This window comes from Phocoena phocoena, chromosome 2 (genome assembly GCF_963924675.1).
Source record: "Phocoena phocoena chromosome 2, mPhoPho1.1, whole genome shotgun sequence".
In the NCBI taxonomy this organism is placed as follows: Eukaryota; Metazoa; Chordata; class Mammalia; order Artiodactyla; family Phocoenidae; genus Phocoena; species Phocoena phocoena.
This window is the reverse complement of record NC_089220.1, coordinates 1,063,583-1,089,069: the sequence shown is the minus strand read 5'-3', so window position 1 is coordinate 1,089,069 and position 25,487 is coordinate 1,063,583. Positions and strand designations below refer to the sequence as shown.

Genomic DNA, 25,487 nt, shown 5'->3' with positions numbered 1-25,487 from the left:
AAGCCCTGAGAACTGCCCCCGCATTCATCCTCTGAAATAGCACCGGAAGGCGCAATGGCACACACGTGCCACCGGAGGAGCCGCCGCCTGGGCAGCAGCCAGCGCAGCGTCCCCGCCTTTTCCGTCTTTGCTGCCAGCGCGGTGAGTGACGCTTCTTGCTGTTGGGAGTTTTCCACGCCCTGTGCTCCTTTGTCCTTTTGCGAATTGCCGCGCTGAGCTTTCTGTGCATCTTTCTGCCCCGATGCCCGTTCTTTTCCCATTGGGTCCCGGCTCCTAGCACAGTGTGTGGGCTCTGCTCTGTCTGGCAGTTTGGGGGGGGGGGCGGCTGAGCAGGTACAGGGCACCCAGGAGGAGGTGGCCCTGGGACCACAGTGGGACCTGGTGTCCCCCAGGTTGAGTCTGGCATTCTGGGGGGCATCTGGGTGACCATCTGCATGAGGTGGAGGCTGGGGCTCTGGAGGGTCACGGGAGGGGCTGCCGGCCTCCCTGAGAGGCGGACCTGTGGCACAGGTGGGGAACAGCCAGAGAGTGGGGAGACAGCAGGAGCCACAGCGGTGAGGGCCCTGCAGATGGCACCCAGGGATCCGTAGAGCCTGCAGAAGCCCGGGCCTCGGCCCTCCCTCTCTGGGGGCAGCTGTGTGGCCGCACTGTGGGGCTCCTGCAAGCCCGCCCCTCTTTTCATCACCATATAATTAAGGGGTGTGCCGGGGGGCCCTGGGAGCCCAGCCCCCCACCTCTTTGAAGTGGTCCCGGGGGCAGCCCCGCGGCACCTTCTGCCCAGGGTGGTCGGAGTGCCCGCGGCTGCCCACGGACCACTCTGACCGCACAGACATCACTTCTTTCCTGAACGGCACCCAGCCTCCTGTGTCTCCCTAATAGCCGAGCTGTTTTACCTACCGATAATTGGTGTTTACCCGCAGCCTTTATGCACAGCTCCCGCCGAGCTCGGCTTCCTTACACAGGTGGGCTGTGTGGGGGGCCCAGCCTCCAGCCCCCTCCTCAGCCCACGGTCCTCCCGCCCTCCAGGCCTCCCCGCAGGACCCCTCGGGCGACTGGAGCAGGCCGGGTGGTGACAGATGTCCCGCGGCCTCCGTCCGTGCAGCATCGTCCTGTCGGCACCTCCCTTCTTGTCTCCAGAGCCCGGCTGGCGGGGGACGGGCAGCACCTGCCTGACCTGGGACGAACCTGGACGGAGTAAGGCTCAGGGCTTCCCTGGCACGTTGCGAGCCTGCGCCGTCCCAGGCCCTGCCCTGGACACCCCAGTGCGGGTCAGGGACTAGACAGTGTTACACTGCAAGTCACACAGCTGTTCCCTCTCCACCGCGGGGCAGGGGGGCTCCCGGTGCAGGGCCTGGGGTCCTTGGGGATCCTCTGGGTGATGGGTCCTGGGGCAGGAGTGGGCAGGAAGGAACAGGACAAAGGGTGTGAGGGAGGGGAGGGGTCTGGTGGTTCCCGAGCCCGAGGGGAGCGCCCAGCCGCCCTCTGCAGCCTCGCCCTTCCCACAACCTCTCTGTCCTCTGCATCCAGAGGCCGCAGTGCTTCTGGAGTCTTCTCTGCCCCTCGAAGGGGGTGCTCACCCCACGGGGCAAACCGGGTGCTGCCCCAGCCAACCACTTTATGGAGAGTCTTCCTGATGAGCCGGGATGTCCCAGGGTTGCTGGAGGAGTCTCTGGCGGGGGGATTTCCGGTCTGGCATCTCTTGTCCCCCCGCTGCAAGACCCCTGGTGTGGCCACGCCCCTTCCCAGAGGTCCCAGGATGGGGAGCTCCTAGCTGGGTGCTTCCATGGCCTGGGTGCCACGCTGTTGTTCTGCGGCTTGATGCCCTGGGCCAGCTCGGGACCCTCAAGGGGCGAGCCCGGCTCTCTGCGTCTTGGGGGAAGGCGGCCTGAGCGGCTGCCGCACCCGACGTCCTGCTGGAGTCCACGTGTACAGTGTCAACAGACACTGACTGAATTTGAGAAGTTGCTTCTCTGGCTTCCTCAGACCCGCTCTGGGAGGGGGCTGTGCTTGGGGCTGGGAGGGGGCTGGCAGGCAGAGACGGGAAGAGGGTGCACTGGGAACTGGGGTGTCAGATGTTTGGGACCCAGGAGCAACGTCTGACATTCTCACGGCCTCTCGCTACGGTTTGCCATCTCTTCCTGAAAATGGGGTTTTGCTCTATGCAGCATCTGTGGTTCTTGATGGATTCTGAAACATTTAATAAATATTTGGCTTCCTGTTTCAAAATGTTCTGTGTCCTTTTTCGTTTGCCTTATGGAAAGAGACTGGATATTATTACCTCGACTCCTGGGATCCCACGAGCCAGGGTGGGCAGGGTGGGTGTCTTGGACCTCTCACCCCCACACTGCCCAGGCCTGCCACAGGTGGAGACGGGCTCAGTATCCCAACTGGATGTTGTGAGTGAGAGACACAGGTCAGCGGAGCGCACGCCCCGATGGGGCCGGGGTGGGGCGACAGGCCAGGGGCAGCTCTTTGGAGGTCATCCAGGCAAACGTCCGGGAGAGGCTCTCCGTAGAACAGAAGGGCTGTGTTGAGGAGGAAAGCTGGTCTGAGATGGCCCTGGGAGGGCCCGACTCCCACCCCGAGCTGGGGAGGGCTTACGGCTCTGGGACGGGGGGAGGAGCCCCGCCTAGGGAGGGGGGCGAGCAGAGAGCCTGCCGCTGATGGGCATGTGGTGAGGGGCACACGGAGGGGTCCTTCTCAGGCTCCTGTGATCATTTCTGGAGCCCCAGAACCGGGCAGAGCCGGGCTCAGCCGGTGAACGATGCAGGGCCGATGCGGCAAGGTCACGAGCAGACCAAGCCTCCGGCCGGGCCAAGCCCTGAGGGATGGTGCCTCCCTGTCCGGGCAGCTCGGTGGTGACTGCGCCCCAGCAGGACGCTGTCCTGCCTTGTCTCATAAATCTCACCATTTACAGCTACTGACGGCGCGAGCTCAGGGCCAGGCCGCCGCCGCCGCAGCCCCGCGTGATGAATTGGCAGATCACCGAGCGCGCCGTCCAACAAGCGATTGTTTCAGCGAAAATGAGAAATAACGGTCAGGGCCAGAAGCAGATTATTAAGAAAGACTTCCTGCGACTTCGCGGATTGTCTTGGTTGTTCTAATAATCAGGGCCTTGCCAAGAGACGCACGCTTCCAGGGGCATCCTTCTTCCCCTACAAGACAGGCCAGCCATGTGGTTTACACGGACATCCCGGTGGAAGGTCAGGAGGCAGGCAGGGGCCCCGGCTAGGCATTGGTGGGGTCCTTCCTGACCGTGCTCGTGGCCCACGTACGGCCCAGGCCGGGGCTCGCTGTATCTGGTTTCTGACGGAGCTCCTGACCTCCCGGTGGGCTTGGAGAAGTGGGGGCATCTGTGTGGTCCACCCCCGGGAGAGGTGGTCATCCCTAGAGCTGGTGTCCACTTGCCTGTGGCCTCCCTGGGACCCCGGGTCTAGCATTGTTCATCTTCTCTTCTTTTCTAAGGTGGAGAGCAGGCGTCAGTGGGGATGCATTCTTCGGACCGAAGGCTGCAGACAGACGGTGGGATGGGGTCGGGGGCCTGCTGGTCCTCGGGCGGCCAGGCAGGGGTGGTCTAACGGAGAAGAATCTGGGCTAAATGAATGAATGAATACAGGAAGGAGCCAGGGAGAGACCCCCAGACACCTGGCCAGCTCCCTTCCTTCCTCCCGTCCTGCCCGAGTTCCTTCCTAGGGCTGACCCCGTGGCTGCAGGTCCTGCCAGGGAACCTTGAGGCCCGAGAATCCACCTGCTATTTAAAGGCTCAACGACCAGGGAGGGTGTCTGCGGGGATGACCTAAGCAGTCGTCCCTTCGTGGTCCCTGGGCTGGGGCAGGAGCACAGAGGGGTCGTGGTGGCCTGGCTCCTGGGCGGTTCATGTTTGGGGGTTGAAACATGGCCAGCGGAGGGTTAAAGCAGGAAGCAGCTCATCGAGCCCTGTTAAGAAAATGATGATCTGCTGTTTGACGTCATTTTAATTCCATTTCAAGCGCATTTAATCTCGTTTGCCGATGACTGATCCCTGGCTGTGGGTGGATTAGCTCACGGCCCCTCCTCCGAGGGGAAGCAGACCCTTGCAGCGGAGACGTGGCGCCATCGTGTCCTGCTGTGCCTCGAGTGGGTGGGGGCAGCGGGGAGGACCTCACCCCCGGGCTTGGCATTTGCTCGGCCCTTGGAACTTTCCAGAACGGTGCTGGCTGGCTGTTTCTCCTCGGCCTCACCCTGGCGGGTGGAAGGCGCCCATTTCTCAGGCCTGGGATGAAGGTCCAGGGTCCAGTGATGGCAGGTGCCAGTGTCCAGGGGGCGGCCCTTGAAGGCAAGGGCGGGGACAAGCCCTTTCAGCGCTTTGTTTTGGGGAAACTGTAAGTCACGGGGCCTGGGGTTTTTCCCTCCATCCAGGCCTCCCCAGAGGCAGCAGCAGGCAGGTCACAGCCCCGGAGGCCACAGGCACCAGCCCCAGGGAGGAGAGAAGTGGCAGTAGGGGACGTGACCTCCAGTAACCTTCTCCCGCTCCCCCCACATCTGGTTTTCCTCTTGCTGGAAACTCCACGCTTTCCAGAAACTTCTGCAGATCACTCTAAGTGCTCACCCTGGCCTGGACTTCGCTGAGCTTTGGGGACTTAAGCTGGGGCCGTGTCCAAGCTTGGGGGTGGTGGGATCTGCGTGAAGACCACAGTGCCTGTGGTGCAGGAGCCCGGGGCTTCCCACATGGTCTCAGAAGCCAGTGAGCCCAGCCCCCAGGCCCAGGCCTTGTTCCCCACCTGCATGAGCGTCCCAACACCTGGACACCGGGGGGGCGGGAGTGTGGGGCACGATGTTTGACCTGGGGACTGAAGGACAGTGTGGTCCACAGGCTGGAGAGGTTGGGACATTGGGTTATACACAGAATGATGGATCATACCATTTCAGACCCCAAAGTGTGGCCGATGTGGTCGGCACGGGGTTGACCTCCAGCATCCGTGCACCCTGGTGATGCCCCGGGCCCGTCACGATGGCCCCTCCCTTGCCATCGGCTCAGGGAGGCGAGGCCTGAACCAGCTTGCTCTGGTGCCTGGGAAAGGGGTGCCAGTGGGGCTTGCCCACAGCCTGTGGGCCGTATGGGGGCAAGGGGGTTCATGCTTCATGGCTGCTGCAACCAAGGTCCGCTCAGGCAGAGTGGCCCCTGACTGAGGATGACGCCAGCATGAGGATCTTCGTCCACCCGTCTACCCACCCTCCCACCCACTCTTCCTTCCATCCATCCATCCATCCTTCCAACCGTCCATCCATCCTTCCATCTGTCCATCCATCCATCCATCCGTCCATCCATCCTTCCATCCGTCCATCCATCCTTCCATCTGTCCATCCATCCATCCATCCATCCACCCACCCACCCATCCATCCACCCACCCATCCACCCACCCATCCATCCATCCACCCACTCACCCATCCATCCACCCACTCACCCACCCATCCATCCATCCATCCATCCACCCACCCACCCATCCATCCATCCATCCATCCATCCACCCACCCATCCATCCATCCACCCACCCACCCATCCATCCATCCGTCCATCCATCCTTCCATTCGTCCATCCATCCATCCAACATTTATTTGGATCCTGCCGTTTCCTGACCAGAGTCTGCAGCATCCTGGGCTGTGACAGAGGGTAGTTTGGGGGTGGGCGTGGGGTGGGCGCTGGCAGCTCAGAGGAGGCCCCTGGCCCCAGAGAGCTAACAATCATATTCCTTTCAAATAAAGCTACCCATGAAATGTGTCGTTTACCTGGCACAGCAATCTCGTACAACGCTTTTCAGGAGTCAGATCTACGACATGAAGGGTCCCTCTGCCAGAACCTTAATTTGGGTCTGGAAAGCAGTTGTGCAGCTCTAGGGATTTCTTAGAAGGTTCCGTGGAAGTTCAGAACTGGGTCCCCAGAGATGGGTAGAAACAGGATAGATGGGAACTCCATGCTCACAATAAGTTTTAAAAAAACGTGAATCCGCACAGGTGCCGTGGTCACGGAGGTTCTTTAGGCCAAATAACAAAGTATAGAGCTCAGAGAGTGCTGGGTGCCTTCCTAGCAGCTGTGTGACCTTGGGCAAGCAATCTGACCTCTCTGAGCCTCAGCTTTCTCTTTGGCAAAATGGGGATGCGAATTCTAGCTTTCAGGTGGCTGGGCCTAACAGGTGCTTGTACGTGGTGGCTGTGAGAGGCTCTCACCCGCCTGCTCCCGACTCTGGGGCCGCTGCTCTGGCCGGTGTCCCAGGAGTGAGGGGGATTGAGGCGCATCACCCCTCACGTGGCCGGATCCTCCCCAGCCCCTCCTGGCCCGGCTGGACCTCCATGGCCGGGAGGAGTGCAGGGCGGGGAGGGCTTGGGCGGGGAGCTGGCTCTCTCCTTATTGGATTATCTCATTTGCAAACAATAAATGTCAACAGCAGGAGACCTTGTCAGACTTCCCTTCCAGGATGCAAATGTAGCCTTTCTCTGCCTGCGCCCTTTATTAAAACAACCACAGAGCCACGACGGATAAACAAGACAATTAAATGTAAATGAGGTCATCTCCCTCCTCCGTTGGCATTAATGAGGCGCCCAGGCCCTGGCCAGGCGCTGGCTGGGAGCTGGAAGAGGCTGAATCCGATTACAACGCAACCAAGAGGCGACAGTGACCTTTCGCTTTTAACAACTGACCCAGCACCTGAGCGGGTGTGACAGCTGGGACTGGCCGGCTCTGATTTTTACAGCGACTGCATTTAAATGGCGAATATTTACTGTCTCCCCTTAATGGGCCGCCCTCCAGTGCTGATTGCAACATGAAGAGCCCTGCGTGCTTGGTGGACCGAGGTCCCCCCGGCCCTGCTCAGCGCCTGCAGGCCTGGAGGGGGTGCCTCCCTGGGTGGGGACCCTGCGGTGGCTGCACAGGTGCCACGCAAGCGGGAAGAGACGCTGAAGGCCGTTGGCAGGACCGAGAGATCGTGGCGCTCCTGGGAGGAAGGGCTGGGGGTGGGAGACACGCTATGGAAGGAGCGGGGAGCAGAGGTGCCTCCTGAGACCCTGCCAGGCCACGAGGAGCCGCGGAGGCACACCCACGACAGCCGCATCTGCAGGGCGACAGGACCACCGCCACTGACGTCACTACGGGGGGGCGGGGGTAGAGGACCACCGCCGCAGATGTTACTACCGGGTGGGGGAGAGACCACCGCCACCGATGCCACCACTGCTGTTACTACTACCACTACTATTCCTACTTCGAGTACCACGGGAGGGGCCGAGGTCTGAGCCCGCCGCGGGGCCCAGGGCCCGTGCTCTCTCCAGGGCGGCCTGACGCCCGGACCGAACACTCAGGCTTCACTGTGGATGTCGCCATACAGTTCAAAGCGTCGCTCCTCCCCCCCACCCCGGGGGACATGGCCTGAGGTTCTGCTGGTGCGGGCGCGCTCACGTGCGCGTTCCCGCGGATGTGCCCGGAGCACGCGTGCACACGTGGTACCCACGCGGGGTGCCTGCACGCGCCCGGCCAGGGGGCGAGCATGGCTGCGCCTCGGCCCGTGGTGTGCGCGCCGCTCAGGGCTCCGCTGCTTTCAGCCGGTTCCTCGAGTGCTCACGGCTATAGCTCCAGGGGAGCTTCAGCAACTGGGGCGGGTCGTTCTGTTTCGGAGATCTGTCTCCTACGAAGCTGCTTCTGGTTTCTGTGTGGCAAACAGAGGAGCCCTGTGCGGGCAGACGGTGGCAGGTCCCTGGGTCGGGGGGCTGGTGACCCACAGGCATCCTAGCCTCACTCGCGGCCTCCCTCTCCCGAGACTGTCCCAGTTGAGAGCTGGCGCCCTGCCCCGCGGGCTGGCCCGGGGTCAGGCCGAGGATAAGCGCTGCTTGACAGCACAGGCGCAGACACCCAGGCTCAAACCCCGCCTCTGCCTCATGCCAGCTGTGTGACGTCAGGCACGGCCCTTCGCCTCTCTGGGCTTCCGTTTATGCGTCTGTAGAATGAGGGAAGTAGCACCGCCCGCATGAGTTTGGTGTGAAGGTATGCGCGCTAAAACATTAGGACAGGGCCGGCCAGCACACAGCAAGTGTTCATGTTATTACAGCAGGCAAATGGGCCAGACTTTCAATATCTCTGACATTAAATATGCAGTCAATTAAGCCTTCCCAGCTCTCCAGAAACACTCCAGCAGCACCAGGGAGAAGCAATTTCGTGTACTTTCAGGTGCCGCTAACAAGGAAGCCAAAGCTGGGGTTTCCGGAACCTCCTGCGCCCCCAGGAGCCCCATCTGTCGGCCTTCCCGTTGCTGTGGCCCAGTGGTCAGTTTGCTGGCCAGACGGTGAGTCCTGCAGGCAGGCTGTGCTTCATCCACCGCCCCCCCCCCCGGCCCTGAGAGCCAATGGCCAGCCACAGCTCGGCCCAAGGGGCCAGGAAGGTGGGCGGGTGGAGGCTAGGCTGTCCGGGGGCCGAGGCTACAGGACGTACAGGGTCCATCCCTGCAAGACCTGGGCCGGTCAGCACTCGGGCTGGGAGAGCCACGTGGGGCAGGGGAGCTGCCGGCAGGGTCCTGCAGACCCAGGACCGGAACCAGGGCAGAACCTCTGAGCCCCCAGCTCCTCGGGCTCTCTGCCTCCCAGGCCCTGGAACAGATGCCCTCCTGCGTGTGCCCTGTACGAAGACTGGCACTAATGAGCAAGGACACAACTTCACATCCGACTTCCGGCTCCAAACGGCAGACTCTGGTCACCCTGCCGGGCGTGGCTGTGCTCTGAGCTGAGGGCAAAGGAGCACCACGGCCCAGATCACTCTCAGAGACTGAAATGGGGCGGGGGGCCTTCTCAGAGACCCTTCCCTGGTGGATCAGTCTCTCAGAGCGGCCCCAGCAAAGGATCACAGGCCGGCAGGCTTACACACAGAAGCTATTCTCTCATGGTTCCGGAGGCTGGAGGCCCATAGTCAAGGTGTCGCGGGGCTGGTCCTTCTGGAGGCCCCGAGGGATAGTCTGTTCCGCGCATCTCTCCCAGCTCCTAGCGTGGGCGGCGTCTTTGGGGTCCCTGGGCTTGTGGACACGTCACACCAGTCTCTGCTTCCATCTTCACTTGGCTTCTCCCTGTGTCTGTCTCCAGATTCACCCTTCTTACAAGGACACAGTCATACTGGATTAGGACCCACCCCAATGACCTCATTTTAACTTGATCACCTCTTCAAAGATCCCCATCTCCAGATACAGGCACCTAACTGTGGCTTTGCCAACGCCTGATGCCACCGGCCTTGTGGCCCCAGCAGCTGGGGGTGAGGGCGCCCAGGGCTCTGGGAGCCTGTTCCCTGGGGTCTTGCGGTGCCGAGGTCACTGTGGCACCCCGAGCCCCACCAGGACCGGATCCCTCGCACCTGCCTGCCCGGACAAGCCCGTCCCTGCCCCCACCCGGCTTCGGCTGGAACCTCCATTCAGGCGCCATTGTCCCCTGACGATGCAGGTTAGAGCCCCTCGCGGTCCCACTCGCAGCAGTCTGGCCCTGAGTGTCGCAGGCGTGTGCCGTGGTTGGTGTGTGTTAGGCCCGGCGCCCTGCTCTCGTGCTCTCTCACCAAGTCACCAGTTCCTGAACTCCTGGCCAGGCACCCACTCCCTGCTCCGTGCGTCCCAGCTCACATGTCCCCTCCCCAGGGAGGCCTCCCCTGCCCCACACCCCATCCCCCAGCGCAACTCCTCGGGGCCCCAGGTTTGGCTATGGACCAGAGGAGGGGCCCAGGGGCTGGACGGGAGGAGGGGTCTCTGAGTGCCAAGGGGAGGCAGGAGATGAGCTCCGGGGCATCAGCAGGGTGAGGGACCACCCCACGCGCGGGCAGAGCCGCCAGCACTCTGCCAGCCTCACTCCTGGTTTTGTCATCTGGGGATGGGCCTTAATTAGTCATTTGTGTGCACCTCCCAGAAGCAGAGCAGGGGCTTCTGACCTGCCCCGCCGGCTCGGGGCGGGCGCTGGGGCGTGGGCGGCTGGGAGGAGGCCGGGCCATCTCTTCGCACCAGCTTCAGGGCATTGGTAGAGACCACCTGGGGGTTTTCGACATGGTGGTGCTGTGGGCAGGGCTCGGCCCTCAGCTCTGGGCCACCTTGGTGCTCCTGACGAGACGAGGCTGTGCGCCCGGCCCCGCAGAGATGAGGGGCATGAGAGGGACTTAGCGGGGAGGTGACGGAAGCACCAGTAGGGAGAGGGAGGTGGGATGGGTTGGGGGAAGCCACGCGGAGGAGCGGCCCCCAGGAGGTCCAGGGGTGCAGACTGGCCAGAGGCTGAGTCTCTGGAAAATCGAGACCCACGTCCCCCAGGGGCCCTGGCAGCCTGGCACAGCCCCCAACCAGGGTGCCAGCTGTCGCCAGCATGCACGAAAATGGGGGAGCGTCTGAGAGGAGGAGGGCAAGGCAAGGAGCAGGGTGGGGCGCGGAATGACGCCAACGGGCAAACGGGGGTACCAGGCCGGGCAGGGCTGTGGGGGCTGGGACAGGGTGGGCCTGGGGGCTTGTCCTGGGGCCCTGGAGGACGGGAGTGCCCCCGCGGCCCTCAGTCTGCTCATCTCTGAAATGGGGCCGTAACCAGGGCTGCCCAGGGTGTTTGCGCAGGGCCAGGACCAGAGGAGAGGCGGGGGGGTTACAGCCGCCGTGTGACAGGCAGCGGATGGGCACTGCCGCCCACCGAGGGCGTGGGGCCGGGGCAGTGGGCTGGGCAGGCTGAAGCCCCACCCCGGGTGCCGGCAGTCTGAGCAGGGAGCGGGGGTGAGGGCTGCCGTCTCCACCCTGGGGAGCCTCCCGCTGGGGGGTTCCCGGCCACGGACCCTGGCGGACCCCCCCGGCCCAGCACCTCGTGTTTCCAGTTTGGCCCCTCCCTGGCTTCCTGGCCGCACCGCCCGCCTCCTCATGCCCTTCCTCCGGCCTATCAGGGCTGGTCCTGTTTATCCAGCTGGGCCAGAGGAAACAGCTCCTCTGAGACGAGACAGGAGCGGCCATCAGTCAGGGTGGAAACTGGAAATTACCCGAACATGGGGGTGGCCCGGGGGAAACACAGGCGTGGGGGGGTGGAGCAGACGGACCCCGGGAGCTTCCGGCGGCTGCTGGCACTGCCCGGGGGCATGGGGCCAGCAAGTGTGGTCATCCATGAGCCGCACCTCCCAGCCCAACCCAGGTTGACCTTTCGGGAGCAGCTCCCCCTGCAGCCCCGGGAGCCACGTGTACTCTTGCGGGACCCGGGCAGGCGGGACACAAGACAGGTGGGTGGGGCCGGAGGCAGCCCCAGGGGGTGAGTGGTGGGCGGGGCCTGAGCCCATCCGCGTATCATGAGGGTGGACGTTTGCCAGGGTCTTGACGGCCAAGTGGGAGTTTGCCATTTGGGGCGGGAAAGCCACTTTGGGGTGGCACTGCCCTGAGCAGAGATCCCTAAAGTAGAGGTCCAGGGCTGGTGGGGACACGGTCCGGGGCTCAGGGCAATTCTTCAGATAAGCAGCCCATCCTGAGAAGAGCAGCTGCAGAGTGCCATTCTTTACAGCCACAGGCCACTGCCCTCAGTGGGGTCCTGCCATCCTGTGACCCTGCCCTCTAGCTAGCTCTTCCTGCCACCTGGCATGGGGACACAGAGTCACACAGTGGACAGGACCCACCATCGTTCAGGCCACATCCCGACCACAGGCGGCTCACACACCTCCAGGGACAGCCCCCAGCTCCCGGACAGAGAGGAGAAGGAGAGGCTTCAGGGCTGGACCCCGATGTCCCCACAGCAGCCAGCCCGGGGCTCCCCCTTGGCCACCTGCCCAAACGGGAGCAGCGAGCTGATGGGCTGGCCCTGCCACTTCCTGGGGAGGGACACCAGCCCTGGAGCCCTGCTGGCCGGGGGCTGGCCCACCATGGAGCTGCCGGCGCCACCATGATGGTCTGTGCCATCGCCGCCAATCAGAGCCCCTACCCTGTGGGGCCCTCTTCACAAAGGCAGAGACTGCCATTACTAATAGGCTATTCCGTAAGTTAGACGCAAGGACAGATGTTGTGAGTGTTGGAAAAACACTGTCTAATAATTGGGTTATTCTAAGAGGAGAGCCGATTTGCTACCTGTCACATAGCATTCCACCTCCTGCCTTTCTGCTGCCTGGTTGGCTAGAGGCTGGCTTGGGGGCCTGGGGATAGAGGACCTGAGGACCCCCAGAACTCTCTGGGTCCCCAACATCTGGGGGCACACCTGGTCGGTGTGGGGACACCCACTGCTGGCCCGGAAAGCCTCACATCCCTCACTGTCCCCCAGCAGGAGGGTCTCTCCTGTGCTGAACCTGGGCCATGGTCGTCCAGCCCCCAGGCCCACTCCTACAGCCCTCCTGCCTGGGAGCTCTCAGGCCCCCTGTGCACCTTCTAAGGACGCTGCTGACACCCCAACTCCCCAGGAAGCCTTCTCACCCTTGGCTGCAGCCTGCCGGGACCGGCGAGTCAGCACGGGCCCTGCCCGTGGCCTCCTGGAGGTGAGGAATCATGTCTGCCCGTCTCCACGGCCTCAGCCTGCTTTGCACAGGCCACCCTGACCTGATTGGGAAAGGCAGTCCAGGGTGAGAAGGTGCCTCACGCATGGGCTTCTGCGCACATGCTAGGGACACCCACAGTCCAGCAGTAGCTCCCCCCACCCATGCCTGGGGCACCCAAAGTCCGGCAGCAGTCCCCCACCCCAAGGCTGCAGCTGCAGCGTGCTTGCACAACCTCGGCACAGGGAGCTCACAGCATCGGGACGGTACCGGCCGTCGGCTCGGCTGCTGTGCCCCTCTGCCTGGCCTCCCCAGGCCTCCCCGAGCCTCCCCGATGGAGAACTATCTCCAAGCACGAGAGGGACGAAAGCCCTTGCAGGGCAGAGGCAGGAGGATGCGCTGCATAGGGACCAGGCAGGCAGGCACCTCCCCTGCTGGGAGGGGGGCTGGTTCTCCATCCTCGGCACCAGGCCCAGGGCGCTGTATCCTGGCCACTTGGTAGCTTTAGGGCAGCCTCAGGGCCCAGGCTGTGGGGCAGGTGAGGATAGCTCTTGGGTTCAGCAGTGGCTAGGCTTTACTCTCTGTCCCTTCCTCCAAGTGACACAGCCCAGCAGGAAGCTGGTACCTCTGGGCCCAACAGTCCTGAGTGGGAAGAGAGAGTGTGGAGAGAGAGGCAGGAAGAGACCTACGTGACCCCCGGTGGGGCTGCCAGGGCTGTCTGGGAGGTGGCAGAGTCCAGAGACTATCCTTACTGAAGCCAGTGGCCCCACCCCCTCCTCTTTGACCCATTTTCCTGCTCTGGCCCTCCGCAGGGTAACAAATGGCCCTGAAGCCCTTCTCCCTCAACAATGCTAGGATGTGGGTGGGACAGGGACCCCTCTGCAGAAGCCCAGGGAAACAGACTGGGGAGAGCCCTCATGGAGGTGACTTTAGAACTGAGATGGGGGAAGGAAGAGCTCTCTAGGCAGGGGGAACAGCAAGTGCAAAGTCCCTGAGGTGGGAGGGAGTGGGATAAGCACCAAGGGTGGAAGAAGCTGGTGGGACTGTAGGGCAGGGGGGCAGTAGGACAGCAAGAGGGAGCTCCAGGGGTGAAGGGGGCAGTTCATTCGTAACCAGTACCCTTCTAAATAATACATGTTCATAAAGGGAGTTTAGGGAAATAAAAAATTACAGTGAACTAAGTGAAAATGGAACACAACATGTCAAAAATTGTGGGTCACAGTGAAAGCAGAGCTGAGAAGGAAATCTATAGCACTAAATACACATACTAGAAAAGAGGAAAAGTTTCAAATCAATGACCTAAGCTTCTGCCTCAAAAATCTAGAAAAAAGAAGAGCAAAATAAACCGAAAACAAGTAGAAGGAGGGAAATAACAAAGAGCAGAGCTAAATCGAATTGAAAACAGAAAAACAATAGAGAAAACCAATGAAACAAAGAGCTTGTTTTTTTAAAAAGATCGATAAAATGGGCGTACCTCTAGTAAGAGTGACAAAGAAAAAAAGAGAGAAGACACAACTTAGCAATATCAGGAACAAACAGAGGCATCACTACAGACCCTGCAGACATCGAAAGGATAACAAAGGAATGCTGTGAGCAACTCTACACACAGAAATTTGACAACTTCGGTGAGAAGGACCACTTCCTCAAAAAACACAAACTACCACAACTCACTCAAAAAACAAACTACCACAACTCACCCAAAATAAAGTAGATAATTTGAATAACCCTATAACGATTAAGGAAATTGAGTTCATATTTAAAAACTCACAAAAAAATCTCTAAATCCAGGTAGTTTCAATGGAGAATTCTAATTAATATTTCTAATATCGATTCTGTTTCATATCTTCCAGAAAGTGGAAGAGAAAAGAACATTTCCCAATTCATTTAATGAAGCTATTATTACCCTGATACTAGAACCAAAGACAGTAAGAAGAAAGGAGGCTACAAACCAGCATCCCTCATGAATATAGACACAAAATCTGTAACAAATCCAAATAGAATTCATCAAATATAAAAATAATTATATACCATAACCAAATGGCATTTATTCTAGGGATGCAAGCCTGGTTTAATATTTGAAAGTCAACCAGTGTGATTCACTATATTAAGAGGATACAGAAGAGAAATCACATGATGATATTAATCTATGAAAAAAATCATGTGACAAAATTCAATATCCATTCACAATAAACTCTAAGCAAACTGGGAACATAGGGGACCTTCCTCAACTTGATAAACAACATTTACAGGAAAACTACAGTGAACATAATGTTATAACTAAATATGTAATTAATAACTGAATTATTTCCCTCAAGATAGGAACAAGTCAAGGATGTCCACTCTCACCGCTTTATTTAACATAGTGGTGGAAATGCTAGCCAGTGCAACAAGGCAAGAAAAAGAAATAAAAGGCATACAGATCTGAAAGGAAGAAATAAGACTGTCCCTGTTTGCAGATGGCATTATTTTCTACATAGACAACCCCAATGAATCTACACAAAACTCATTGGACTAATACAGGGATTCAGTAAGTTTGCTGGATACACGACAAACATACAGAAATCAATTGTATTTCTATATCCTAGCAATGAACATGTGGACACTGAAGTTAAAATACACTGCCATTTATAACCGTTCAAAAAATGAAATACTTGGGTGTAAATCTATTAAAACATATACAAGACTTGTGTGCTGACTGCTACAAAACACTGATTGAAGAAATCAAGGAAGATCTGGGAGGGGGGGGATGGTGGTGGTGGGATGAAATGGGAGATTGGGATTGACATATATAAACTAATATGTATAAAGTAGATAACTAATGAGAAGCTGCTGTATAAAAATTAATTAATTAAAAAAAAGAAATCAAGGAAGATCTAAATAAATGGAGAGAATAACTGTGTTCACGGATTGGAAAATTCAATATAGCAAAGATGTCAGTTCTCCCCAAATTGATATGGTGATTTAATGCTATTCCTCTCAAAATCTTAGCAGTAGTTTTTGTAGATTTAGACAAGAAAATTATAAAATTTACATGAAAAGACAAAGGAACTAGAATAGCTGAAATAATTTTGAAAAAGAAAAATAAAAGAATCAGTCTACCTGATTTTAAGACTTATTAGGTAGCCACATTAACAAAGACCGTGAGATACTTAGGGAGGGATGGATGCACAGATCAATGGAACAGAACAGAGAACCCAGAAACAGACACACACCAATGTGCCCTGCTGGTTTTTGACGGACGTGCAAAAGCACTTCAGTGGAGGAAAAATAGCGTTCAAACCAATGTTGCTAGACCAACTGGATATTCGTGAGCAAAAAAAGCCCCCAAACAAACAAACAAAAACAAAACAAAAAAAACCCCAACCCTGACCTAAGTTTACACCTTATGCAAAAATTAACTTGAAGTGGACCATTGACCTTAAATGTAAATTGTAAAACTGAAGTTTGTAGAAAAAGACATAGGAGAAAACCTGTGGGATCTAGGGTTAGGCAAAGAGTTCAAAGACTTGACACCAAAAACGTGGTCCTTCAAAGGAAACATTTATATTTGAGCTTCATCAAAATTAAAAACTTTTGCTCTGTGAAAGGCATTGTTAAGAGGATAAATTACAAGCTCCAGAAGAGGAGAAGATATTTGAAACCATTTATCTGACAAAGGACAAGGATCTAATCTATACATAAAACTCTCAAAGCTCAACAGTGAGAAAGGAATCCAATTAGAAAATGAGCAAAGGACATGAAGAGACATTTCACAGAGGAGGATTTACAGATGGCAGTAAGCAGATGAAAAGGTACCTAACCTCATTAACTGTTCGGGGAAATGCAAATTAAAATCATAATGAGATGTTACTACACACCCATTAGAATGATTATAATAAAAAATAGTGGGACTTCCCTGGTGGTCCAGTGGCTAAGACTCCACACTCCCAATGCAGGGGGCCTGGGTTCGATCCCTGGTCAGGGAACTAGATCCCACATGCCACAACTAAAGATCCCACATGCTGCAACTGAAGATCCCGTGTGCCGCAACTAAGACCTGGCACAGCCAAATAAATAAATAAATATATTTTTAAAAAGTGTTTAAAAAAATAAAATATAGTGACAACACCGAATGCTGGTGAAGATGTAGAGAAACAGGAGATTGCTCACACGTTGCTGGAAGGAATGGAAAACGGTGCAGACACTCTGGAAAACAGTGTGGCAGTCTCTTAAAAAACAAAAACGTGCAAGCACCATTATCGGCAGTAATTGCACACCGGGTCAGGTGTCCCAGAGAAATGAAGACGTTCACACGGAAATCGGTACATGAGTGATTATAGCAGCTTTCTTTATGATAGCCCCAAACTGGAGACAACCGAGATGTCCTTCAGTGGGTGGGTGGTCAGAAACTGTGCACGCACACCAGGGGACACAAGCAGGAACAAGCTGCCTCCATCCCCTGCCCTCCTGGAGCAAGCAGCTGCCCTGCCTCCATCGTGGCCAGGCTGTGTGGGGGTGGGCTGGGGGTCTCCCATGTTCCTGACCAAGATGCATAGACGATTCTCAGGGTCACCCTTGTTGCCCGTCTGAGCACCACCCTGAGGTGGACCTCCGCTAGGGGCAACAAAGAGGAGGTACAGTGAGCAGGGGGCTGCAGCCCTCCCCCACCAGCGCCCGGGGTCATTTAGACCCTGGGATTTCCCTAGACAGACAGGCATGGGGTCACTCCTCGGAGCACACCTGACCCCTCAGTGTCCAAGAAGAAGCCGTAGCCGTAGACGCAGCTTCTCTGCAGCATGGGGAGGCTGGCCGGCCTGACGCGCAGGCACGAAGGCTGCCGGGCACTGACACCAGGCACTCAGCGTCCAGGCAGGCCCTCGGGTCTCTGAGGACTTGTCTGCTGGCCCTGCCCTCTTCTGGGGCATTCTGTGCCTGCCCAGACCCGGCTGAGAGTGGAACCCCACCCCGGGACCAGAACCGAGCATCCCATGGGGCTGTTTGGGTGAATACACCAGAGCGGTGGGCGGTGTGGTCTGAACTGCCCCCCGGAAGCCCACCTCGCCCGGTGGCCACCCGCTTACCCAGCCCCAGCCGCTGGGGTCTCCAACTGCTGTGGAATGGTCTGGCCACGCTACAGCGCCCACCCCGTTTTAATTGGAATTGCCCTATTGAGGGCTTAAATTAAAAACCAAACACTCAAAGCACGACTGCCTTTTAGGTGACTAAAATTAAAACCTAATTGAATTTTCCTAGGGAAAAATATCTTGTGGAAATTTAATTAAGGAAGTAAAGGGCTGGGTTTTTAAAAATAGATATATATGGTTTTTAATTCAGGGTTATTTGCAAAGCAAATTAAAAACTAAAAAGAACTCGCTCCACGAAGAGGTTGGATGCAGACACAGGAGCTCGGCGAGGTCCCTGAGCGCGTGGCAGGGCTGCTATTGCTGGACGGTGACTCTCCTGCCCCTCTGCCCCTGGACCGAGCGCTGCTGTCAGACTCGGGGGACAAGCTCTGCTCGTCTGGGCTGGTTTTCAGGCTCTGGGCTCTAAGGGGAGTCCTTCGAGGACTGTGGGAACCCCGCACCCCAATGCCATGGCCCGCGCAGCCTCTTCCCCTGGGCTGGGCCTCCCACCACACTTCCTGCCCACCCCCCCGCCCCCGACGACAGGCCTGGGTGCCGTGTCTTTGTCGTTCTTCCTTCTATTCGGGAAAGCGTTTTTGAAAAACTAGAACTCTATACTGAGAACCGGCTGGCGCGACACTCACTCCAGCATCCGGCCTCAGCTACAGCCTGTCCCCTCGCAGGCCGATCAGGCCCGGGCAGTGGTGGCCGACACCCCGGCCTTGGTCACTGCAGCACCTGTGCCCTGGAAGATACAGGATGGCCTCCCAAATTAGTCCTGATGGTGCCACATGCACCAAAGGCCATGAAAGGGCTTGTTACTCACATAATGAGGCTTCTGGGGGGGAGCAGGGGACCCCACGCTGCTCTGGAAGTGGCTGGGGAGCGCCAACTGGGGGTGGGGCTGGGCTGATGGGCACCGTGCAGGCCAGGCTCCTACGGTTAGAATCTTCCACAGCGCCAAAGGAAGGGCCACCGGGGAGCCCCAAAAGGGCTCGGCCTTTTCCTTAAGCCTCGTTCACTTCCCCCTCGCCTTCCGCCTGCCTGGACCCTGACCCCAACTCCAGGGCCACCTTCCTTAACCCTGTCTGCCAGCCCCCAGCAGTGGGGCTGGGTCCCCTGGCCCTCCCGGAGCAGCCCGGCCCATCTTTCAGATCCCAGACTTTCCCACCCCCGGCCTTCCCCTCTGTCTCCCACGTGGCTGTTGGCTGAGCCTGGTCTCTCCCGAGGGGTGGTGGGTGGGTACATCCTGCTCCCAAGGGGGTCAGCAGAGGGTTCGTCCAGGACCCTGCCAGCCCAGGACTCACCAAGGGCGCCTCGTCTCCGCAGAGCCGCAGGCTGACGACGGCTCCCACCTTTGTTCTGGGCGCTTCTGTTTGCACCTGCCGGGAAGCCGCAGCCTCTGCATCCTCGGCTGTGACCAAGGCCGGATTGAAGGTCGAAGGAGGGGGTTAGGTGAGAGCCCAGGTAACGAGACCTGGCAGGTGGAGGTGGGTGCCTTGAGGGGGGAGTGTGTGCATGCGGGGTCACCAGCCTGGCCGAGGCCAGCTGTCGGCCCTCCTGTGAAGGCACCCCCTGGGTTGGAAATTCGGAGTTAATTCTGATGAGCTCGGGGTGTGAGCAGGTTGGGCAGAGGCCGGGCTTCTGGGTCCCCCAGTGTCTCTGCTGAGGGGCATCCCGGCCTGACTGCCAAGGCAGGGCCTGCGTCTCCCCGTCCCCTTCCCTGAGGAGTGGCTGTCATGCCCACGGAGAGATCCTGGGAGATAAGGGGCTGCAGACGCCCCCCGGGGGCACATGTGGAGGCGGAGGGCTGCCGTGCCCCGGCTCCCCCGCTGGGAGGGTCCCCGCCCACCTCCTCCCATCCCCCACCTTTGCCTTCAGACCTTCAGGATCTCAAAGTTGTACTGTTTTTGGTAACTAAAGGGTTTTCACAGTCTCATCAGCGAGCTGGCCTGGCACGTGGCGGGAGGAGTCCAGGGCACTGGCTGTTTATCTATCCAAGGGGCAGATTGCTGAAAGGTGCCTGCCTCGGCCCCTATTGGGGAGCATGTTTTAATTAAGTGGGGACAAGCGAGGTGCCGGGCAGTTTCTGGGGGACGCTGGGTGCCACCAGCATCTCATTACCTGCCTGTCAGTTCGTCATGGGCCTGGCAGGGAACTCCGGAGGGGTGGGGGGAGAAAGTTTGCAGCTAGAGTCAGCCTCAAGATGCTCATGGCTTCGAGGAAGAGGGATGCGTGTTCATTTCTGCTCCAGGTCTGCCGATTTTCACTGAGCACCTACTATGTGCCAGGCCTGCATTCATAGGCGCAAATGTCCTCCGGGTCTCTGCCCTCACAGGGTGGTGAGGAATGAGGAGCGGGTATAGGGGACCCCAGGAGGGCCCAAGAGGGTCAGAGGAGGTAGCCACAGGGAGAGCAGCCTGTGCAAGGGGCCTGGGGCCAAGAGGAGCAAGGGTCGGGAGTGACAGTATGGCTGGATTGGGAGGCCAGACGGAGGGCGGTGAGGGAAGAGCTGCGTGGGGTGCGGGTGGAGAAGGGGGCGCGCCGGCTCTGCAGGGAGTTTTTGTTCCAGGCTGGGAGCTCTGGAGTCCCCTTCCCTGGTTCCAGTCACATTTTGGAAGAATTGCTTCCTCGGGGCGCTGGGTGGGCAGAGTGGGCGGGGTGCAAGCAGGGAGGCCCAAGGGCAGGCGGCGACCGTGCGGGCCCGCGTGGGTGGCCCTCAGCGCAGCCGTGGAGCTGGAGGGGCTTCGGGACCTCGAAGGCCTGGGTGCCTGCACACTTGAGGGTCTCCCACCCTCCCCTCTTCCCTCTCTGTCCTTGTAGCCAAGGCCCCTGCTCTGCAGCGCCCCTCAAGGGACAGCCCTGCCCCAGGCCTGGGGTAGTCTGGGGGCCTCTGGAGAACAGTCTCTCGGGGTGTGATCCGAGTTTCTGGCCTGTTTACGTGGGGGCCACGTCCTCCCGCTTCCCCTCAGGAAGCGGGGAGCCAGGGCTTTGCTAATGTGGCCCCTTGGACCAGCCCCTCCAGTACAGACAGGCCCAGCTTTACGACTGACCAGTGTGGACCACACACTGTCGGAAGGACCCTGCCACGGGAGGCTTATTTCGGTCGCTGCCCTGAGAGGACAGTGGTTAAGAGCAGACAGCCTGGGTTCAGGCCGGGCTCCGCCCCTGCTGGCTGTGTGACCTCGGGCAAATTACTGACCTGCTCTGTGCACTGCCTCACCTGCAAATGGGCCCATGGTGACGGGGGAGTTGAGAGAGCAGAGCAGAGGCATGTGTCTGTGCTCGTGGAAGCCGCCTGCCCTGAACACTAACGGCCACGAAGGAACGGACAACACAGAAATCAACCTTTTACTGAGCGGTGCATTGTCTAAAGTACGGATCAATCTTTTACTGAGCGGTACATTGTCTAAAGTATGGATGCTTTTCTGAGAGCTATGCAGGCCGCCGCTGTGGACCTCAGGGCTTTGCACAGCGAGTCCCTTTTCTGGGTCCCCAGGACGCTGACCATATGGAACCCCCTCACTGAAGACCCGAGAGCAGTGGGTCCCCTGAATTATTACGGAGTCAAGCCGTTTCCCCCACGGCTCGGCCTGGGGCTCCCCCAAGCCGGTCTGGAGGTGGGACCCGTGCATCTCCCTGCCCCCCTCCCCCCAGTCACCTGCCTCTTGGGCGGTGGCCTTCGGTGGCTTCCCCGAGGCACAGGGCGGGGTGCTGGGTGGGGAAGAGGCTCCCAGACTCCCCCTCCTGCCCGGAACGCACAGTCCAGGAGGACGGGACCATCAGAGAGCCGTCTGCGGGGCCTGCTGCGGCCTGGCCCCTTCACCCCTGTGCTGGGCTCCTGTCCTGTCGGTGGCCGGTCCGCGTCTCTGTCCTGCTCTCACTGCCACGCAGGGAAGCTGCAGTGGCTTTGAGGCCGGCCGCCTGCAACCAGAGCCTTTGTTGGCCTGAATGTGACAGAAGTTGGAAAGATTACACGTTGTAAATGGATAATTAATGTACCAGAGCGGCTGCAGGCTCGCACAGAACGAGCTTCCACGCCCCGTGTCTGCCCCTGCCTGTCGGGGGCCCGCACCCGGGCCGGCAGCTTCTCCCCCATCCCTGGTGGTCTCCACCTGCTACCCATAAGGCCCATCACCTCCAGCTTCGGGGGCACATGAGTGAGCCTCTGTGCGGACAGCATCCCCCCTGAGTCAGAGAGGTGGGGAAGCCGAGGCCTGAGGAGGTGCAGGGCAGTCCCCCCATCCCAGGGCACTTTCTGAAGACCCCAGCCTCCATGGCTTCAGATCTTCTAATGAACCGAGAGGGGCCGCAGGCCGTGTGGGGCAGCGGGGCCTGGTCAGCTCCGGCCATCCCGGGCCCACTCCTCGGGGGTCCCCTCCCGGCTGCCCCGCCTCCCTCGTCTGACTAGCAGCTCTGTGTCCTCGTGTCCTCAGCTGGGGCTGGCTCGGGTTGGGTGAGCCTGACACTCCTTGGCTGAGGTGCCTCCGGGGGCTGCCCAGCTCTGGTCCCTCTGCACGAGGGCCTGGGGACGTTCGGCTTCAGCTGGGAGGAGAGACAGAGGGCCAAGAAGCCAGGCCGGCATGCCCTCTCCCAGCCTCCTGCCCGCAGCTCCATCTCCCTCTCTTGGTGACAGCTGGGCCTTGTTCCTGGGTGAGGGCCGCATCGTAGAGCCCAGTGGTGCTTTCGGAAGCAGCTGTCACTCTGGGAGGACTTCTGTTGCTGGGGTTCCCTCCCCACGCAGCCCAAGCTGGCCACATTGGGGGGGTCGGCCGGGGCAGGTGCCATCAAATGGGTGGCAGTGGGAAATAGCACCCCTTGTGTGGCCCCCTTCCGCTGCCGAGCGGCCCGGTCTCAGGGGTGGGAAGCAGGCTTACAGCTGAACCCCTCCTTTCCGGGAAGACCGGGAAGGCCGAGTTTACACCTCCTGCCCGGGATCTGTCTTCCCCGGGGTCTTGGGTCTCCTCTCAGGGGCTGTGCTCTGCTCTGCTGGGTGTGGACTGAGGGTCGGGGGTCTCCCTGTGCCCCTGCACTGCCCCCCATGGCCTCTCCTGTGCAGCCGTGCTGGGCCGGGCGAGGCGGGGCGGTCAGAGTCTCATCGCAGGGGCCGCGCACCTCTGGAAGTGTCTCCCGGCTTAGTGAGGTGCACCACGGTCCTCAGCTGGGGCCACGACGCCCGGGGTTTCTGCCACCGCTCACGAGGACCCCAGGGCAGTGCTGAAATGTGTGGCACCCAGGCCTGTGTACAAGACCCTGGGTGCAGGGGGTCTGGGGGCTGCAAGACAGGCCCCCCGCCTCTCTTCTGAAGGAGAGTGGCCGCAGGTGCTTTAGAATTCATCAGACTCCCCATGCTTTAAAATGCACGCGCAGGGAAGAGAATGGGTTTTAAATTAGTGAAACTTTTTTACAGGGGACATTTGTCAAGGATAATCTTTAACTGCAAGTATAAAAATAAGAAAAACCCACTCCGAAAGCTGGCTGTGTAGAGGGCGTTCTGACTGCTCCTGCCTGTAGCTGGAGAAGGGCAGAGAGATCCGGCCCCCCGGCCCCGACAGGCGTGTCCTCCTCAGCTCAGCGCCCAGCCCTCCACAGCCCAGAGTTCCTCCCTTCTGGACTCGCTAGGCCTGGCCCCAGGCTCCTGTGGGGATCCAGGGCTGTCATTGCCCAGCCCAAGGCTGCATCCTTAGGGGCACAGTGCCCCATGGATAGGAGGTCCGCTCAGAGGACAGGGACAGGGGGCTGGGGCCTGACCACATCCAGCTGGGGAGTAGGAGAGAGAAGATGCTGGCCATGGGGTCCTGCAGGCAGAGGCTGGGCAGGGGAGCGGTTGGTCCCTGGGGAGGGAGGGAGCTTCCCGCCACCAGGGGTGTGCAAGCGAAGGCGTCAGGCTTCTCTGGCAGGGAGGTGGGGTTATTTTAAGTGCCCCCGCTCTGAGCTGGGCCAGAGAGGTCTCTGGGCAGGTCTGGGCGGGCAGGGGGAGAAAGACCTGTGGCTAAAGGCGGTCCCTGGTCTCAGGGGGGTGGGGTCTGTGCCAGTAGAGCAGCGGTTGGGTCTCAAAGAGTGTTTTTCGCAGAGCCTGCCGTGGAGATAATAACACCTCTCGAAACGTGGTAATTAACATCCTCTCTGCACACAGCAATAATCCAGGCAGCACAACTTTCTTGTAGAAATGACCCCGGGGGGATGGTCTCTTCCGGTCGTGGGTTTTACCCATATCACACTTGGACAGCCCCCAACATGCAATACGGTTCTCCCTCCCGTCTTCCCGCAGAGGCTCCTCGGCCCTGATGCCCACCACACCGCCCGCAGGCCTGCCGCCTTTCTAGATGCTGCTCAGATGCCTGGGTGCCACCTCTGCTGGATGCCTGCCCGCGCCCCCGTGCCCTGTGCTGGGCACTTGGCTTGGGTCCCACCCCCACCACTGACCTGTCCAGAGCTCCCGGCCCAGCACCGGAACTTTCCAGGCCGTCTGGTGTTAAGGCAGGGACGCTCCTCAGCAGGGAGCTTGGGGGTCACCGCGCTGGTCCTGTGCCGTGTCGGGGGAGAGACAGCAGGTCCTCCCTGCTCAGCGAGGGAGGAGCGGTGCGTGCGCACCCTCCCGCCTGTCACGACGACGGTAACAGCTGCCGGTGTCACCAGGAAGGGAAGGGACGCACGGCTGTCCTCAGCAGGGCCTGTGGCGATGCTGTCTTCTCGCTCGTGGACAGGCTCTGCGGGGCCCTATAGCTCCTCACAATCTTCCTGCTGGGACCATGGGAATCCCCGTGACCGACGGGGAGACCGAGGCTCGGTGGGGCTTACAGACGCGAGTCACACGGGTGGCCGGTGGAGGAGAGGGGCTTTGTGGCCAGGGGTCCGGCTTGGATATGAGCAGGTGCAGATGGAGAGATTAGCCCGCCAGCCCCTGGAGCTGCCCCAGGGGGCGAGGGCTGCCTCCAGGTACAAGACGCATCAGGTGGCATCAGGTGGGGCCTGAGGACCCCTTTCCGAAGCTACGCCCTGCCTCCTGATGACTTCCTGATCGCCTGGAGCCCGCGTCCGCTGCTTCTCCTGCTGGTTCTCCCTGCTCCGGGGACCCAAAGGCCCGTGGGATGCTTCCTTCTCTGACGTGGAGCTGGGGCAGGGAGACTCCGGGAGGTGGGGAGAAGAGGGTCTACAAGCACTGTGCATGCACCGCCTCTCCTACCTCCAGGCCTCCCCTTCTGCACCCCTAGAGCCTGCGCATGCCACCCCATCCTTCAGCCTCTCTTTAAAAATAGTTTTATTTTGATGAAATTCATTTACCATATAATTCACGCATTTAAAGCGTGCACTTCAGGGACTTCCCTGGCGGTCCGGTGGTTAAAACTCTGCGCTTCCACTGCAGGGAGCTTGGGAACGATCCCTGGTTGGGGAACTAAGATCCTGCGTGCCACCCGGCCTAAAAATAAAATAAAATAAAAAATAAAGTGTGCACTTGAACGGTTTTTAGTAGATTCACAGACGGGGCAGCCACCCCTCTGCCTCCCGTCTGACCTTCATGTGAGCGGGGTCACATTCTGTGGCTTTTTGCATCTGGCCTCTTGCATCTGACACGTGTTCGTGCGCAGGTTGGGCTGCATCTCTTTCTAGGCCGCGTCCTACTCCGTGGTGTGGATGGACTACGTGGTGTTTATCCGCTCAGCTGTGCACAGACGCCGGGTTGTTTCCACACTGGTGCTGCCGTGAACGGTGCTGCCCCTTGTGCACGGGGACACTCACGCACGTGGACGTTGCAGGCCACGCGTCCCGGTGCACACGTGTTTGCCTCCCTCCTGGGCGGACACGAGATGACGGATCCCGGATGCAGGTCTTCCCTGGCTCCTCCCACGCAGAGCTCTCACTCCCGCCAAGTCCCGGAAACAGGCTCCACATCCCCCCGGGGGGTGGGCAGTAGCCCTCCAGCCAGAGGG

The 25,487-nt window shown here is 59.3% G+C and overlaps 1 protein-coding gene across 1 annotated transcript; it reads right to left on the bottom strand.

Annotated features, from left to right (window-relative positions):
- Positions 1-7,548: 7,548 nt before the first annotated feature.
- On the bottom strand, positions 7,549-10,964 carry LOC136117912 (basic salivary proline-rich protein 1-like). Its single transcript, XM_065870911.1, has 2 exons — positions 9,920-10,964; positions 7,549-7,673 (listed from the first exon to the last, which is right to left on the bottom strand). Exons 1-2 carry the CDS (start codon positions 10,962-10,964, stop codon positions 7,549-7,551), a joined length of 1,170 nt encoding a protein of 389 aa, XP_065726983.1.
- Between the last annotated feature and the right edge of the window lie 14,523 nt (positions 10,965-25,487).